Source organism: Chiloscyllium plagiosum, chromosome 23, assembly GCF_004010195.1.
Source record: "Chiloscyllium plagiosum isolate BGI_BamShark_2017 chromosome 23, ASM401019v2, whole genome shotgun sequence".
NCBI classification, from domain to species: domain Eukaryota; kingdom Metazoa; phylum Chordata; class Chondrichthyes; order Orectolobiformes; family Hemiscylliidae; genus Chiloscyllium; species Chiloscyllium plagiosum.
The window spans coordinates 11,857,292-11,876,750 of NC_057732.1; the positions used below are offsets into that span (position 1 = coordinate 11,857,292).

At 41.4% G+C, this 19,459-nt stretch overlaps 1 protein-coding gene across 4 annotated transcripts in view; it reads right to left on the bottom strand.

Moving 5' to 3' along the window:
- The window catches only part of dera (deoxyribose-phosphate aldolase (putative)), a 44,946-nt gene that overhangs the window by 3,615 nt on the left and 21,872 nt on the right, over positions 1–19,459 (bottom strand). For all 4 annotated transcript variants that reach the window (XM_043713527.1, XM_043713526.1, XM_043713525.1 and 1 more), the window contains one exon: positions 224–336. In XM_043713527.1, the coding sequence (XP_043569462.1) occupies positions 224–336 (113 nt within the window). The remainder of the gene's footprint in view (positions 1–223; positions 337–19,459) is intronic.

A 19,459-nucleotide genomic window follows, 5' to 3' on the forward strand; every position in this document is an offset into this window, starting at 1 on the left:
TTGTCTTTCACTCAAGTCTGAGTGCTCTCACTCGAAGATTTCAATTAATTCTTTCAATCCAATAAATCATTTTAGGAAATTGCAGAAATTCACTGTTATTGTTCATTACACGGTGCTTATGTTGTTAGTCAATAAATCATTTTTATTTTAAAAAATTAAATTATGATGAACAAGATGAATATTAGAAATTCCATTCCAAAATATTTCCAAATTGCTAGTGTACCTTGTAACCGGTCTTTGAATAATACTCTCTGATGGCCCGCACCATCACTAGGGCAACTGGGAATGTTGCATTTACTCCTTCTTTTCCTGTAGAGGTTTTAATAAAGTCAGAACCTAAAAGATAAATTTAAAAAACACAATTAAAAGACTGACAGAACTTAATCGAAAACACCATCTTATCATTTGGAGATGATCCTTTAAACAAAAGCAGAAAGATTTTTGTGTCTAATTCTCTACTTCCATATTCACAAGAATTTGGCTAGAGAAAATGTCTTCTAACAGAAGTGACAAACATGCTGCTAAAAATACTTTGATAAAATTAAATGTGGCAACAGCTTTAATTTTCTACAGGAATTCTACAAGAGACTGGTGATATTACAAAATAAGCTTGAAGTGAATAAAAGAAAGAAAACCAAACTGCAATGTACAGAAAATAGACAGTCAGTCATACAGGCTTACAGCACGGAAACAGGCTTTTTGGTCCAACCAGTCCATGCTGACCATGTTCCCAAACTAAACTAGTCCAACCTGCTTGCGTTTGGTCCATATCATTCCAAACCTTTCCTGTTCATGTAGTTATTCAAATATCTTTTAAACATTGTAACTGCATCCAAATCCATGGGTACACACAAACCACTGTGTAAAAACATTGTCCCTCATGTCTCTAAATCTTTCTCCTCTCACCTTAAAAATATGCCCCCTACTCTTGAAGTCACCCACCCTAGGGAAAAGACACCTGCCATTTACCCTATCTATACCCATCATAACTTTATAAACCTTGATAAGGTCACCCTCTCAAACTCCTAAAAGAGAAAAGAGCCAGCCTATCCAGCCTCTCCTTATAAATCAATGTTGGTAGTAACTTTTCCACAAGTCAAATGTTGTGTTCAAGCCCGATAATGATTAGGACAAACAATCTAGGCAATACTTCAGTATAATAGCTTTCAAACGCTACAATGTTTGAGGCATATAATTGAGATAAGAAGTTAAATCAAGGCATTGACTCCTCTCTCTCTCTCCATGGATGTTAGCTGACCTACTGAGATTTCCCAGCCTTTTAAGTCTTATTTCTGACTGCCCTGTTTAAGTGGATACAAGTAGTGCCAAAGTAATCACGCCTATGATGTTCAATTATAAAACACAACAAAAGTAATCAAAATGAAGGATATTTAAAAGAAAAATCTACTGGGGATCAGAATCAAATTCAGAAATTGCTGGAAAACTCAGATCTGTGGAGAGAAAGCAAAGTTAACGTATCAGGTCCAGTTCTATACACCTCTGTTTTCTCTCCACAGGTCTGCTGAGTTTTTCCAGCAATTTCTGATTTGGAAAGATATTTATTTGATTGCTGATGAAGAACAGCAGGAAGCCCTCTTTTCTGTCCTTCCACCAATCCCACCAGAAACAAATTGAATAGCCAAGTTGTGGGATCTTGCTCTGTGTACATTCAGTGCCATATGCATCTACACTGCTAGCTACACTTGTAATAATTAATTGGATGTGAAGCGTGGCAATGGAGTACAGAAATATGATTTAATATTTTCTAAACAACCTGTACAGAGATGTTATTACACACCTCTACAGCAGATGGGACTTGAACACAGGCCTCTTAGCCCAGAGACAGGGACACTACCAGTACACCATAAGAGCCCCTGAGTACTACTTTGAAAATAGTCAGTGTCATGGAGACGATCAAACATTTATTTGAAAAGTAAGCACATGCTTGCTCGAGATGGTATGCATCTTTAAATTTATCCCCAAGATGGTACACATAACTTTATTCCCATTGAATTCCTGATTACTGGTACTGTGGAAACATTTCAACTTGAGCAAAAGGTGGTGTAGGGAAGTTCCACACACCATTTTTGGAAACATCAAATTTTTGCAAGCATTTTGGACAAGGTCCTAAAACAGCACTATCCAAATTCTAAATGCAATGTGTGACTGGATCCCTGTGTAGGGAGTGAAACTCATTTACTCAGTGTGTCGAAATGAGCGTAAAGTGACAGTTTTTACTGCAAGAAATACGAGGTCACAAGAAGCCATGTGTTCAAAGGCAGCATATGTCAGTCTGTGGAAGGCAAGATTTCACTGATATTGAGGGCTCGTGCTTCCAGACAGCTTTCAAAAAACATCATTCTGATGGATGCTATCCATCAGACTTTCCCTCCTTAGGAATGTGGGAGCTTATTTTGGCTGCCAAGTGAAGCCTTAAAGATTTGGGTGTGATCTCTGGAGAGTAGTGTTGTCAGAGCGAAATGATTGGAATTTGGCCACAAATTAAGTTGAATGAAATTCTGAAGAAATACTATGCAGAGCTTTTTTATTAGAAGCAGGTACACCAGTGTGGACAATAGGAGCAACTGAAGTGAGGAGGAAATCAAAGAGGTTGATCACATGGTGGGTGACAAGTATTGCAAGTTGTGAAAGAAGTAATATCATGTGACCCTCGCCATTTTGATTGCAACCTAAATCTTTGTAAACAAGCAGTACACAAAAGATTAGAAACACCATTTTAAACTTTGTATGTTACTAATACATTACAGTACTTCATTGATTTTAAGACTTTTTAGAGAGGGAAATAAATTGGAATATCTCCAGCACACATGATGGAGGAAGGTTACTTGCATGACTCTGCCTCAAGGTGAGTGAAATTATGGGGTAATTTGTTAGATGTATACCAGTGGCCAAGTACTTAGGAAATTTAGGCTTGAAGTACATTTTAAAAATGTGGACTGTCCGTGTTTTAACTACATCGTTACATGGTGCACAATGCAGTGATTGATATACCTCAATTTTTTCTTAAAAACCCTATTCCTCTTGGCCTCTTCCCAACAAAGCATGCAAAAATGAGCAATGGCAATAAGCCTAGGAGTTAAGTTCAATCCTTCAATGTAGCGCGGGCAGCAGCGGAGGAAGTGATGTGGACCGGAGGGGCAGTCGGGAAGGAAAGCAGTGACCATATACATCAGCAAGGCGGCTAAACCCGAGACTCTACTACTGTAGTGCCTCCCACCCGCCCTCCTCCTCTAACTAGTTAATAAGTATGAAGAGTGGGAGCGACGACCAGGGGACTGCCGGTAATATATCTGGGCAGTGGCTGAACCTGAGACACTACACGTGTTGTGTCTCCCACCCAAACCAAAAATAGGACTCTGGTTTGTTAAGGTAAGGATTTTCTATTTCTTTATCGGTGAATGGTTAAAAATTTACTTTTTATGGTTTATCTACTAATTGATTTTTAGAAAAAGACTATAGCAGAGAGGTATCAGAAAGTATTTTAACTCAAACCTATACAAGTAATAAAGTAATTAACTAAGCAGAGATGGCTGGGCAAGTGATGTGCTATAGCTGTATGATATGGGAGCTGGCTGATCCCATTGTGAATGGCAGTGATCACATCTGCAGCAAGTGTTGGTTGCTGGAAGAACCCTGGCTGAGAGTTGATGATCTGGATTCTGAGCTTCAAACACTGCGGCACATCCGGGAGGGGGAGAGTTACCTGGATGCTTTGTTTCAGAAGGCAGTCACACCTGGGAGATTAAGTAATTCACACTCAGCTAGTGATCAGGGACAAAGTGTGACTGTAAGTGAGGCAGGCAGGGGGAACTTGAGTTCAGGAGTGCAGGAGCCTCAGCCCTTGACCTTGTCCAAAAGATATGAGATTCTTGCTCCCTGTACGGATGAGGAAAAGGGCTCTGGACAGGATGAGCCAGCTGACCACGGCACCATGGTGCAGAAGGCCATTCAAGAAGGGGAGCAAAAAGCCAAGTAGTTGTTATAGGGGATTCTATAATTAGGGGGACAGATTGTATCCTATGCAAGCTGGATCCGGAGTCTCGCATGGTGTGTTGCCTGCCCGGTGCCAGGGTGCGGGACATCTCCGACCGGCTTGAAAGGATATTGGAGCGGGAGGGGGAGAATCCAATTGTTGTGGTCCACGTTGGGACTAACAACATAGGCAAGACTAGGGTGGAGGACCTGTTTGGGGATTATCAAGCACTAGGAAGGAAATTGAAGTACAGGTCCTCAAGGGTCATAATCTCCGGATTACTGCCCGAGCCACGTGCCGATTGGCATAGGGATAAGAAAATTAGGGAAGTAAACACGTGGCTAAGGGATTGGTGTGGGAAAGAGGGATTCCATTTCATGGGGCATTGGCATCAGTTTTGGAACCGGGGGGATCTGTACCGTTGGGACGGTCTCCACCTGAACCAATCTGGTACCAATGTACTAGCGAAGAGGATAAATAGGGTGGTCAGTAGGACTTTAAACTTCTGAGTTGGGGGGAAGGGCAAGTGAAAGCGATGGAATATGGAGTTAAATGGAAAGATAAGCAGGAGGATAGCATGTATGCAGATGGATTTAACCTTGAAATAGATTAGGAATGCAACAAAAAGGAAGGATAATTTAGGACATCTTATGACTTCCAATATCTCTAATGATAAGAATGTTAGCATAAAGGCACTTTACCTGAATGCTCGTAGCATTCGTAACAAAGTAGATGAACTAACGGCACAGATCATCATGAATGATTATGATGTGGTAGGCATCACAGAGACATGGTTGCAGGGGGTTTAGGACTGGCAGTTAAACATCCAAGGATTTACAACTTATTGAAAAGACAGGGAGGAGGGCAGAGGGGGCGGGGTGGCCTTGTTAGTTAAGAACAAAATTAAATCTATGGCACTGAATGACATAGGGTCGGATGATGTGGAGTCTGTGTGGGTGGAATTGAGGAACCACAAAGGCAAAAAAACCATAATGGGAGTTAAGCACAGACCTCCTAACAGTGGTCAGGACCAGAGGTGCAACATGTACCGGGAAATAGAAAAGGCATGTCAGAAAGGTAAGGTCACGGTGATCATGGGGGACTTCAATATGTAGGTGGACTGGGTAAATAATGTTGCCAGTGGACCCAAAGAAAGGGAATTCTTGGAATGCTTACAGGATGGCTTTTTAGAACAACTTGTCATGGAGCCCAGAAGGGAGCTGGCTATTCTGGACCTAGTGCTATGTAATGAACCAGACCTTATAAAAGATCTTAAAGTCAGGGAACACTCTACATACCTCAAAGCCATTCATTCTACTTAATTGTGATTCAGTATTCACATCGGCAACAATGTCCTGTTCCTGAGTGAATACTGATGAAAAGTATTCATTCAGTGTCTCCCCAATCTCTTCAGCCTCCACACGCAACTTCCCACTACTATCCTTGACTGGACCTATTCCTACCCTAGTCATTCTTTTATTCCTGACATACCTATAGAAAGCCTAAGGAAATAGCAGGAGAACTTAATAAATACTTTGCATCGGTCTTCACAGTGGAAGACATGGGTAATATTCCTACAATTAAAGGGAGTCAGGGGGCTGAGTTGAGTATGGTTGCCGTTACAAAAGAGAAAGTGCTAGAAAAGCTAAATGGTCTTAAAATTGATAAATCTCCTGGCCCTGATGGGTTACATCCTAGAGTTCTGAGGGAGATGGCTGAGGAAATAGCGGAGGCGTTGGTTGAGATCTTTCAAAAGTCACTGGAGTCAGGGAAAGTCCCGGATGATTGGAAGATCGCTGTTGTAACCCCCTTGTTCAAGAAAGAATCAAGACAAAAGATGGAAAATTATAGGCCAATTAGCCTAACCTCGGTTGTTGGTAAAATTCTAGAATCCATCGTTGAGGATGAGGTTTCTAAATTCTTGGAAGAGCAGGGTCGAATTAGAACAAAACATGGATTTAGTAAGGGGATGTCGTGCCTGACAAACCTGTTAGAATTCTTTGAAGAGGTGACAAGTAGGTTAGACCAGGGAAACCCAGTGGATGTTGTCTATCTAGACTTCCAAAAGGCCTTTGATAAGGTGCCACACGGGAGGCTGCTGAGTAAGGTGAGGGCCCATGGTGTCCGAGGTGAGCTAGTGGCATGGATTGAGGATTGGTAGCCGGTGACAAGCGGTGTCCCACAGAGTTCAGTGTTGGGGCCGCAGCTGTTCACGTTATATCTTAATGATCTGGATGAAGGTACTGGGGGCATTCTAGCGAAGTTTGCCGATGATACGAAGATAGCTGGACAGGCAGGTAGTACTGAGGAAGTGGGGAGGCTGCAGACGGATCTAGACAGTTTGGGAGAGCGGTCCAGGAAATGGCTGATGAAGTTCAATGTGAGCAAATGCGAGGTCTTGCACTTTGGAAAAAAGAGTACAAGCATAGACTACTTTCTAAATGGTGAGAAAATTCGTAAAGCCAAAGTACAAAGGGATCTGGGAGTGCTAGTCGAGGATTCTCTAAAGGTAAACATGCAGGTTGAATCCGTGATTAAGAAAGCGAATGCAATGTTGTCATTTATTTCAAGACGGTTGGAATATAAAAGCAGCAATGTGCTACTGAGACTTTATAAAGCTCTGGTTCGGCCCCATTTGGAGTACTGTGTCCAGTTTTGGGCCCCACACTTCAGGAGGGACATACTGGCACTGGAGCGTGTCCAGCGGAGATTCACACGGATGATCCCTGGAATGGGAGGTCTAACATAAGAGGAACGGCTGAGGATCCTGGGATTGTACTCATTGGAGTTTAGATGGTTAAGGGGAGATCTAATAGAAACTTACAAGATAATACATGACTTGGAAAGGGTTGACGCTAAGAAATTGTTTCCGTTGGGCGGGGAGATTAGGACCCGTGGGCACAGCCTTAAAACTAGAGGGGGTCAATTCAGAACAGAAATGCGGAGACATTTCTTCAGCCAGAGAGTGGTGGGCCTGTGGAATTCATTGCCGCGGAGTGCAGTGGAGGCCGGGACGCTAAATGTCTTCAAGGCAGAGATTGATAAATTCTTGATGTCACAAGGAATTAAGGGCTATGGGGAGAATGCGGGTAAGTGGAGTTGAAATGCCCATCAGCCATGATTAAATGGCGGAGTGGACTTGATGGGCCGAATGGCCTTACTTCCACTCCTATGTCTTATGGTCTTATGCTCTGACAAAGCAGACCCAACTACCATTCGAGATGGGGGAAGAGATATATGCCAAATGGAGGAGGAATGCTTTTAGGATTCACCGAAAAGGGTACAATTCTGAAATTGCATTATGCACTCTCGATTATAAGTAATAATACAAACCACTTGAACATTGTTTCTATCTCTCTGAAATCCAAATGTAACATTTCAAAACATAAATTAATACTTCTGCTGAAAAAAAGATTCTTTTGTTAGGGATTTTACTTAAAAAATAAGGGAGCACTTCTTTATGCTGCCTCAGTCGGCTTTCTTCTTCATTTTTACACAGGCAAATTCATCTTTTATACAGTCTATAATCAGATTTTCCTTATGACATTTAATAATCAGCTTTTGATGAAAAAGATAGATAACATTCTTATTCTCGATGCTTCACAATGTGTCTTAATTACATCCACTACTGAATTCATTTGCTTCAATTCTCCAAGGATTTTAGCTGCAATTCTGCACCTCATCACTAAACAGGACAAGATTAACATTTTTCAGTTCATTAAAGAAATGTTCTATGTGTTATTTCCTTTGTACTCATCTTTCTTAATTATCACTTAATGGCTAACGCTTTTTAAATACATTTTCCAGAATTAAAGAACTATTCATTTGCAAACTAAAAGACTGTGTGAAGTGTGATATAAAATTACTGACTCCAAAGATTAATGTATCAAATTATTACTCTAACTTTAAAATTCTAAGTCATGGATTATTTAATGAGAAAAGACCAGAGCAAAAGAATATATTATGTGGAAAAAAGTGTTAAATTAATTTTCAAAGCAGATCAGTATGCAATTAGTTATAATCAACTTTATCTTCAATTATGATAAAAGAATGAAATTATATTTTGGTTTTTTTGAGAACTTGCTTTTTGTTTCATAACTGATGACCAAAGCTCATGGTTCTGTTCTTGCATTGCTGGAAAGAGTTCCCAATGAGAAATGTCCTGTTTAACAGTACTGGGTAGGTAATAGTAATGATGGCGCTGGTGGGCCGGGGGTGGCGTAATATTCAAAAGAACAAGTTCAATGTCATAATGTTTTAATGACTTGTGCAATTAATAAAAAAGATACAAGATAATGCAGGAGGCAATTAAAGCCAACTGGCTAACAGATTCAACAGTGGGCCAGCATACTAGAAAGTTAAAATGAAAATTATTACATTATGCTGTAGTCAAATGACAGCTTGTCTGTTATTTCAGACTTTGACAAGTATTGTAGGTTTCTGCATAGTAAGTTGTTAAATCTGAGTCATACTGAACAGGACAAGATTAACATTTTTCAATTCATTAAAGAAATGTTCTGTGTGTTATTTCCATTGTAAACAGCCCCTTCTTTGGCGATGTCTCAAGAATTCTCCATCCATCCCATTCACAACTCAACTGAACAGTGATCACAGAGGAATCCATGACATGAAACAGGAATTGAAGCTAGATCATCCTCTTTTCCAGACGCCAGTTAGTGAAACTTTACAAAAGATTTTGAATGGAAATAGTCAAAAACCGAGAAAAAGAGCAATTCTGGAAAGCCTAGGAGAGTGTCTTGGCCTCCAAAGAAGTTTGTAGGTACGGGAATACAAAAAAAATACATGAAATGATGGAAATCCAAAATAAACATGAACATGTTGAACATATCCAGCAGGTCAGTCAGCATCATCAAGCAAAAGACAAGATTAAATTTGTTAAGACTACATCCCTTACTTGTAGTTTCTCAATCTTAGCAAAATTGACTTTGCTGGAGGAGACTCACACACAAAGGGTTAACCTGTATTTTTTATTTGCAGATACTGAATGACCTCCTGTGTACTCTCTTTTACTACAGTGATGCATCTTGGACAGAGAAACAAAAAACTGTTATTCAGTTGAACATCTTCATTCAAGTGAAGTAGTTCAATCCAAAACTAGGGTCCTAAATTTAAATAAAGGAAACTACCAAGGTATGAGGAGCGTGTTGGCTGTTAATAACAAGATAGCTTCACTTAAAGATAGAACAGATGAAGTGCACATGCAATAGTCAATACTTAAAGAACAAGTGCATGCATTGCAGCAGATATACCTTCCTTTTGGATGAAAAAGCAGAATAGAAAATGTGACCATCGTGGTTAACAACATAAATTGAGGATAGCATTAAATCCAAAACGCAGCCTGACGAAGTTGACAGAAGAAAGCAGCAAGCTTGAGGTCTGGGAGAAGTTAGAATTTGTAGGAGGATCAGGAAGGGAGGAAAGTTGCAAGGATTATAAAGCAGACTGAAAAGGCTTCAATAAACTATGTAAAAAGAGGAAAGAAAAATTAGTAAAGACAAATGTAGACCCTTTAAAGTCCAAGAAAGGAAAATTCATAATGGAAAACAAGAAAATGGCAGAGCAATTAAACAACTATTTTTGTTTCGTCATCACAGATGAACACACAAAAAAATCACAAAAATGCTAGGGAAGGATAAATTAAGAAGGTTAGTATTATTTTAAAAAACAGCTGGAGAAGTTGATGTGGCCAAGAGAGATAGATCCCCAGGACCTGATCATTTCCATCCCTGGGTAATAAAGGAGTTGGCTAAGGGAATAGTAGATGCAATGAATTGTCATCTTCCAAAATCCTGCATATTCTGGAACAGACCTGGCAGATTGGATAGTGGTAAATGTAACCCCACTGGTTAAAACTGGAGGAAGAATCCTTAAAAATACCAACTAAATTGTACAAAGTCAAGATGGAAACATGAAAGGGACAGACAGATTTCCAGAAGTTAAATGTGTCAAGAGCTATGGGAGTGTGAAGGTCGACCGTGTTGAAATAGAGGATCATCCATTTGGGATACCACCCACGCCCTCCACCTCCTCCATGATTTTCACTTCCCTGGTCCCCAATGCCTTATCTTCACCATGGACATCCAGTCCCTGTACACCTCCATCCCCCATCACGAAGGACTCAAAGCCCTCCGCTTCTTCCTTTCCCGCCGTACCAACCAGTACCCTTCCACTGACACCCTCCTTCGACTGACTGAACTGGCCCTCACTCTGAACAACTTTTCTTTCCAATCCTCCCACTTCCTCCAAACCAAAGGAGTAGCCATGAGCACCCACATGGGCCCTAGCTATGCCTGCCCCTTCATAGGATATGTGGAACAGTCCATCTTCTGCAGCTACACTGGCACCACCCCCCACCTTTTCCTCCGCTACATCGATGACTGTATTGGCGCTGCCTCGTGCTCCCACGAGGAGGTTGAACAGTTCATCCACTTTACCAACACCTTCCACCCCGACCTCAAATTTACCTGGACCGTCTCAGACTCCTCCTTCCCCTTCCTCGACCTCTCCATTTCTATCTCGGGTGACCAAATCCACATGGGCATTTACTATAAACCGACTGACTCCCACAGCTACCTAGACTACACCTCCTCCCACCCTGCCCCCTGTAAACACGCTATCCCATATTCCCAATTCCTTTGTCTCCGCCGCATCAGCTCCCAGGAGGACCAGTTCCAATACCGTACAACCCAGATGGCCTCCTTCTTCAAAGACCGCAATTTCCCCCCCAGACGTGATTGACGATGCCCTCCACCGCATCTTCTCCACTTCCCGCTCCTCCGCCCTGGAGCCCTGCCCCTCCAATCGCCATCAGGACAGAACCCCACTGGTCCTCACCTACCACCCCACCAACCTCCATAAGAAGGGCTCATGCCCGAAACGTCGATTCTCCTGCTCCTTGGATGCTGCCTGACCTGCTGCGCTTTTCTAGCAACACATTTTCAGCAGCATCATCCATCAATGAGCTTGATTAGCTAAATGACCCACTCCTCCTCCTATGTTTCTTAACTGGAGGACCTAACATAGGTTTGAAGATGAACGGTACATGAGGGTCTTCATTATCTTAACTGACAGAATCAGAAAGCACACAGCAACTTCTGTGAAAATTAAAACAAGATACTGCAAGTTATCTTGCTAAAAGCCAAGGGTGTTAGTGCATAAAGTGTTAAATATATTCATTCTTACAATGCAACAGGAAACATATGTACATGACAAAGCTTTTGGAAAGAAAACTTTATAATGGGCAGGAATCTGTGAGCCCTTCCCTTCCTATTCTGATGGTCACAGTTGGTATATGAAGAAGACATGAAGTGAAAGCATGAAGGTTTCGCTCCAACTCACTGCATTAACATCGAATTAGGTTTCACTCTTTATTTAGTCTACAAATAAAAGTCACTTTTTTTTGTTCATTTGTGGAATGTGGATGTCACTGGCTGGGCCAGCGTGTATTGCCCATCTCTAGTTGCCCTTGAGGTGGTGGTGATGAGCTACCTTCTTGAGCTGCTGTAATCCATGTTTTGTAGTTAGACTCACAATGCCATTAGGGAGGGAGTTCCAGAATTTTGCCCCAATGACAGTGAAAGAACAGCAATAGATGTCCAAGTCAGGATGGTGATGACTTGGAGGGGAGCTTGCAAGTGGCAGTATTCCCATGTATCTGCTGCCCTTGTCCTTCTAGGTGAAAGCGGCTGTGAGCTTGGAAAGTGCTGTCTAAGAAGCCTTGGTGAATTTGTGACCAAAACATGTTCCCACACAAAAGTAGTTTTTCATAGAGTTGTGATATACTCTTTAAATCTATTTTATAAATCATAATTTAAAGCATTTTTCTGAGTGTAAGGGAGGTAAGGAGCTTATTTTCCACAGCAATTACAGTGTGATTGTTCTTTCACAACAATTTTATCATCTTCATCTGAATTGGTTTTCCCTTCACAAAAAAATGCCATTTGTTCATCTGCTCAAGACATGTAAAATGGTCAAAATAAAGCTTCAGACAAACATGAATGAGTGCAATAAAGTGATATTAAATACAAGACCAGAATTTTAAAAAGCATTTGAAGATGTAAATTTTAGCACTGAACAAACTACTGACCAAGCCCTGTAGTAACATAACTCAGACAGAAAGCATGCAATGTGATAGAAAAGCTTTATGGATTAGGATAGGCGTTTGGAGTGTAAGAGAATCTGCCTCTCAAGTTTATCTCTGGAATGCCATGTTCAGCACTGGTGCCTTTGCAACACAAAAAAATAAGGAACTTGCTTTTATTTTCCTCAGGAAGTCCCAAAACAGTGTGTTCCACAGGGATCAGTACTGGGTCTGCTTTTATTTGTCATTTATATAAACAATTTGGATGAGAATATATGGGGCATGGTGAGGAAGTTTGCAGATGACACCAAAATTGAATAAATATGAGGTCTTGCATTTTAGCACCACAAACAAGGACAGAACTTATACAATTAATAGTAGGGTTCTGGGTAGTGTTGTAGAACAGAGATGCCAAGGAGTTGAGATACATAATTCTTTGAAATTTGCAGGTAGACACCATGGTTAAGGCGGCGTTGGTGTGCCTGCCTTTATTGCTCAGACCTTTGAGTATCAGAGGTGGGATGTTGTTGAGGTTGTACAGGACATTACTGAGACCTCTTCTGGAGTAGTGTGCGGAGTTCTGGTTACCCTGTTATGGGAAGGATATTCTTAAACTGCAGAGGTTCAGAAAAATTTTACCAGATGTGACTGGGAATGGAGGGTTTAAGATATAAAAACACACTGGAAAGCCTTGGATTTACTTCACTGGAGCATAGAAGGTTGAACGGCAACCTTACTGAGGTGTCTAAGATCATGAGGGGTACAGATTAGGTGAACAACAAGGATCTTTTCCCTAGGGTGGAGAGTTCAAAATTAGGGGGCATATTTTAATATGAGAAGAGAAAGATTTATAAAGGACGGAGGGGCAACTTTTTTTCCACAGAGTGGTTTGTGGAATCAACTACCAGAGAAAGTAATGGATGCAAGTACAGCTTACATTTAAAAGACATTTGGATGGGTTCATGAATAGGAAAGATTTGGAGGGATATGGGCCAAGTGCAGGCAGATGGGACTAGTTTAGTATGGGAACATGGCTGACGTGGACTGGTTGGACCAAAAGGCCTGTTTCCATGCTGCACGATTCTGTGACTTTACAGCAATGAACTGTTGATGCGCAGTGAGTGTTAAGGATCAACTGCAGCAACCAGTGTGCAGAAATGTCATAAAACACAAATAAGCAGATAGTCTGTTCTTGGCTGCTGAATGGTAAATGTTAGCTTGGAAACTGGGTGAACTTACCTGCACGTTTTCCAAGTTGTTTCACAGAAGGTTGGACGGGTGCTTGAATAGATGGCTAATATCTCTCTCCCCCTCTGGAAAGGCTAATCTTTGGTGTCCACCCTTACTTTTGTTATATGAATGCTACTGAGTATATGAAGCACAATTCTTACAGTCTACTGCCTAGCATGTTCACAAAAAAAAGCCTATCCTGGTAGCTGATTTTCAATGGTATCTGCAGCTTCATTTTGGACTGTAGCAATTGAACTTGGCTAAGTGGCTGCAGTAGCCTGATTAAGAGATGTAGTAGAGGTAGCCATGGAGTCAGACCATCTTCCTGTCTTTTCCATTTAAAAATCCATAACAGACCAGGATACAAGACAAGTGACAGGAGGGCATGGGCCAGTGAAAAAGCGGTAACAAAAAATAAACTGGGGTTATATAAATGAATATCTCGATATTATGTTCACTCTGCCAAGCAGCTCTTTAATAGTAAGATCAATTTCTGACTTTCAAGGGAGAGAGACCACAAGTAACAGCACCACCTACTGCAAAATTTAAAAAAAACTACAAAGCTACTTTATGAATACTAATGTGAAACATTTAAACACTCCCAATGCATGATACTCTCAAACTGAAAATAAAAATATCCTTTTCAGTTGACCTCAAACTCTCAATATATTTGAATCTGATATTGTTAATGAAGCTCCTTTAGGCACCAAATATTAAGTTACTATGTAACTATTAACACCTTTTGTACAGCAAGATGAACTCCATACCAATATTTATCAAATAAGCCACAGTTATTTGGGAAGATGGCCAAAGATCATGGACATACAAGGTAGATATGGAGTATCTTAAAAGAGTGATTTTCAGTTGGTGAGCTGTGGCACACTGGTGTTTCACAACAGGTGAGAAGTGAGCTGCAAAATCTCCGGGAAGCAGCACTGCTATATCTGGGTAATTCTGAAGACCTTCTCTTCTCTGTGTCTATTATTGAAGACTGTACCTGCTGACCTTTGTCTTTGTACAAGCAATGGAGAAAGGAAACAACACTCTGTGATGCAGCCAGCTTGCACACAGAGTCATAGAGATGTACAGCACGGAAGCAGACCCTTCGGTCCAACTCGTCCATGCCAACCAAATATCCCAAACCAATCTAGTCCCACTTGCCAGCACCCGCCACATATCCCTTCAAACCCTTCCTATTCATATATCCATCCAGATGCTTTTTAAATGCTGTAATTGTACCAGCCTCCACCACTTCCTCTGGCAGCTCATTCCATACACTTACCACGCTCTGCATTGCCCCTTAGGTCCCTTTTATATCTTTCCCCTCACCCAAAACCTATGCCCTCTAGTTCTGGACTTTCCCACCCCAGGGAAAAGACCTTATCTATTTATCCTATCCATGCTCCTCGTAATTTTATAAACCTCTGAGGTCACCCCTCAGCCTCTGATGCTCCAGGGAAAACAGCCCCAGCCTCTTCAGACTCTCCCTATAGCTCAAAACCTCCAACCCTGGCAACACACTTGTAAATCTTTTCTGAACCCTTTCAAGTTTCACAACATCCTTCTGACAGGATGTGTAGGACTAAACATTTGGTAAGAGCATGTGCAATGAGTTTCCATAGTTCTGATCAGAGACGAAACAACACACATACAATAAAGAGGCACAAAGTTGCTGAATGGGTTTGAGCTATAAGGAGAGGTCGAACAGGCTGGTGCTGTTCAACCTGGATCATCAGAGGTTGAAGGGTGATCTTATAGCAGTTTATAAAATCATGAGGGGCATGGATAAGGTAAACAGACAAGGTCTTTTCCTGGGAGTGGGGGAGTCCAGAACTAGAGGGCATAGGTTTCGAGTGAGAGAGGAAAGATTTAAAAGGGACCTAAGGGGCAACTTTTTCATGTAGTGGGTGGTGCGTGTATTGAATGAAGTGCCAGAGGAAGTGGTGGAGGCTGGTACAATTGCAACATTTAAAAGGCATCTGGATGGGTACATGAATAGGAAAGGTTTGGAAGGATATGGGTTAAGTGCTGGCAAATGGGACTAGATTATTTTAGGATAACTGGTCGGCGTGGATGAGTCGGAAACCAAAATTTCCGTGCTGCACATCTCTAAGACTCTACGGCTGTTAAATTGGTCTCCCTGCCTAGACACATTTTCATATTATAAAGCAAATAATGTTTTTGGATTTTTTTTAGTTATGTCACTATAACTGTCACTTCAGGTCCTGAAGAAGGGTTACACCCGAAAGGTCGGACTTCTACACTTCCTAATGCTGCCTGGCTTCTGTGTTCTTCCAGCCTCCTGCCTGTCTACTTTGGATCTTCATGGACAGGCAATGCTGCTTGTTACTTACTTAAATCTCTTACCTGCACAGATTAAGTTGGCAAACACTGCGTTGGTACAAAATAAGACACCATTTACAGATGAAACATCCATCTCTGGTGAATAAACCCATTCAATACTTTAAGCTTAAGAGGACAAAACATCATGCAGACCCAACACCTGATGGACTGTGCTCAAGTATTGCATAAACCACAAATGCCAGTTATCTGGTGGCTGATCTTGCAGCAACATCAAAGATGCCCTATATTATTTCAGAAACCTTAATCATGCCTATATGTAAAAAAATCATAGATGAGATGACAGGAGCTGATACTGCAAATAAAATCAACAAAGTTCCACTCTGATAATGGTTAAATGGCAAATTGATGACATGTCAGCTGATATCGAAAGGTACTGAAAGTGAAGTTAGCTCCTAATGGGAAGGTTGCTTTATAAATTGACGAGTCTACCAATATAAGCAGACACTGCCAGCTGCTGGTCATCATTTGATATGTTTATGTGAATCCAATTGAGGAGATTTTTTTCTACTCTAAGGAGCCACTGATTCGTGCACCTATTGAAGAAATATTTTGGGTAAAAGTTACCTACTCGAGGGAAAACAAACCTATCTGGTCCATGTGTTCGAGCATTTTCACTTACGGAGCAGTCCCCATGATGAAGAAAATCAAAGCATGTGTCAGTAAGCTGAAACAGCAAAATCCTGACCTTCAGATGAACCACTGCATCCTCCACCGTGAAGTTCTTTTAGCCAAAACAATACCACCACAGTAAGCTGCTGGATTAGAGCAAGCTGTGAATTACATAAAATCGTGGCCATCGAAATCACATTTGATCACTATTTTGTGTGCAGAGATGAGGGTCAAAGAGTTTACCGTTGGAGATGTAATGGTTAATGCTGGTGAAGGTTCATGCCCAAGTTCATGAGCCCAGAAGAGGAATGACACAGAGTGTGCAACAACACATGAACCGCCTTATAAGAAGTTACAATCGGATGGTAACTGGTGAGCTAAGTTGGAATATCCTTCAGATATTTTTAGCCTTCTCAATGAGCTGAATACTAAATTGCAAAAGGAGGAACAAGATGATCCTGACCACCAGTGATAAACTTCAAGGTTTCAGGTGAAAATTAGGCCCTTGGCAAGAGACAGTGGCTGGGGTTTCACTCTAGCTGTTTCCACCAACATCATCAGCTGCAGACATAGCTGTCAAGATGCACAGCCTTACATTCAAACACATCTAAGCAGTGCAAGGAAAGTCCAAATTCTCCTGCTTCTCAACAAACGTGGAAGACTACAACTGGATGCATGATCCATTCAATCTCCCGATTCAACACAAAAGCTATGTATTCTGATTTTTCCTTTTAACATCAGATTTATGGATTGATTCCACAATGAAGCTGAAGTCTGGAGAGGTGTTATAGTGTGTGGTTTCGCTGACAGTGGTACATGAATATTCAAAGATCTCTGACCATGCTATTGTTGTACTCTTGCCATTTGCGACGATGTACCTCTGCGAGCCAGCATTTTCAAAACTGGTGAACAGGAGGTGGTGCTTGTTGGTTGAGCAAGGTGGCCCTCTCATCAATTCCTCCCTGGATCAAAAGGCTCTGTACAAACTGGCACTCACCACCACTAAGCTGGCAATTTGTGATTTATTCGACTTTGCTTTTTACTCTGATTCATTGCTCATGAATAATTAGAAACAGTCAAGTTGAGCAGATTTTGAAAATGTGCCTGTGCTCACAGTTGAAGATGTTGTATTTTTGCCAGTGGATTTGAATCATTAATGCTTCTGAATCTTCTTTAGCTTGCTGTATGCACTATGTTGCAAATCTTTCTAGTGAGGCTGTAACCACAGTAGAGTCAAAAGGGCATGAGCCCTTCCTGAAGAAGGGCTCATGCCTGAAACGTTGATTCTCCTGCTCCTTGGATGCTGCCTGACCTGCTGCGCTTTTCCAGCAACACATTTTCAGCTCTGATCTCCAGCATCTGCAGTCCTCACTTTCTCCGAGAAAATGCCTGAGTTTGGGCCCTTGGCAATTGGAGGCATGACTGTCAAGAATCAGCAAAATTGGATAAGTAAGATACTTCAGAGGATCGCAGGGTGCAGGTGGTTACAGACATCAGGAAGGTTAACACTAAGAGGAGATCTGGAAACAATGGCGAACACTTAAAAATCGAAGCATTACTCAATTTGGCAAGGTGAGCACAGGTGTGATGGGTAAATGCTACTTATAGAGTCATACAGCATGGAAACAGATCCTTTGGTCCAAACAGTCCATGCTGATCATAATCCCAAACTAAACTAGTCCCACCTGTCTGCTCCTAGCCCAGTGGCAGCTGAATTCAATTTAAGGAGGTTGTAAGAAGGAAACATGGTCATAATCAAGTCTAGAGGTAACACAGGTACAGATGACAGAGAGTTGCAGTTGGTGAATAGAGGTAAGGATGGAGTCAGACCCTGGAAAGGAGGTGGAAATTGGTTGTTATAATGTGTGGTCAGAAGCTCATTGCAGGGTTAAGAGCAACATCAAGGTTGTCAGCAATCTGCGTCAATATCCAACTGTGTCCGAGAAAATTGATTAAGTCAGGGGCTGGAGAATGGAGTTTGTGGCAGGTACCAAAGACAACAGCTCCAGCCTCCTAATATTTAGATTGAGAAAATTTTTGGTCATCTGTTTCTGGAAGTTGGACAAGAATTCTGGTCATTTGAAGTGACTGATGGAATCCAGAGGTGGCAGCAGTGTGGAGATAGCTATTGTCCATGTAAATTTGAAACCTGACATTGTGCTTTTGGGTGTTGTTGTGGGGCAGCACATTAATGAAAAATAGAAGCAGGCCAAGGAGAAACCCTTAGGAGCCACCACAAGGAACCACATAGGAGAAGGAAGAACAGCTGATGCCAGTTCTCTGGTTTCTTTCTAGGTAAGAATGGACAAGGCAAGTGCAGTTCCATCCAGCTGGATGACAGTGGAGAGAGGATGGTGTGATCAACTATGTCAAAAGCAGCAGTCAGATCAAGGAGGAAGAGGAGGGAGAGATTAACTTTGTCAGACTCACACAAGATTTTTTTGTGACTCTTAGAAGAGCAGTCTGGTGTTGTGACAGAGATGGAAACCTGAGGGATTCAAACACAAAGATCTGGGAAAGATGAGCAGGGAAGGGGAGAGAAGGTATTACCAAAACAGTTTCATATCCGTACATGTACCAATTGGTTACATGTAAAATAATTCAGTCTTGCAGAAATTCACATTCTACCTTTATCATATGAGTATAGTTTTAGAAGAGGCTGAATTACTTCTAACTTTGTCTTGTTCATCCCCACATGAAAATGCAGACTACAGTGGTGGTGAATTTTAACAGATGACTGGGAAATTCTTGTTCTTGCAGTACAAAATCTAGCCATGAGAATGAAGTTTCACTTTTTCTATTTAAAACATACGGCCGTGCAACTGAACTAAGACTCAAATTTGGGGAAGAGACAAGAACACATCTGCATATTAAAGGAGTGCTGTTCAAAAGAATCACAGAGTACACATTATTTTTCTCCCATCACTGGACAGAATTGTGAAGGAATAAGCATCTGCTGAATGGTTGCATGGCATTCAGATATAAAACCAGGCCTGCATTGTTACACTCTAAGTGAGCACTCCATCAGAGCTCTGTGGTTAAAGTATTCTTTAGTTACTAACTCACCAATGTTGACCATTTTTATTTAGCTTGTCAAAACCACTCAATTTAAACACATTTCCTCTTTCACCTGCACTCTAGGAACAACTGGAATGCTCTTG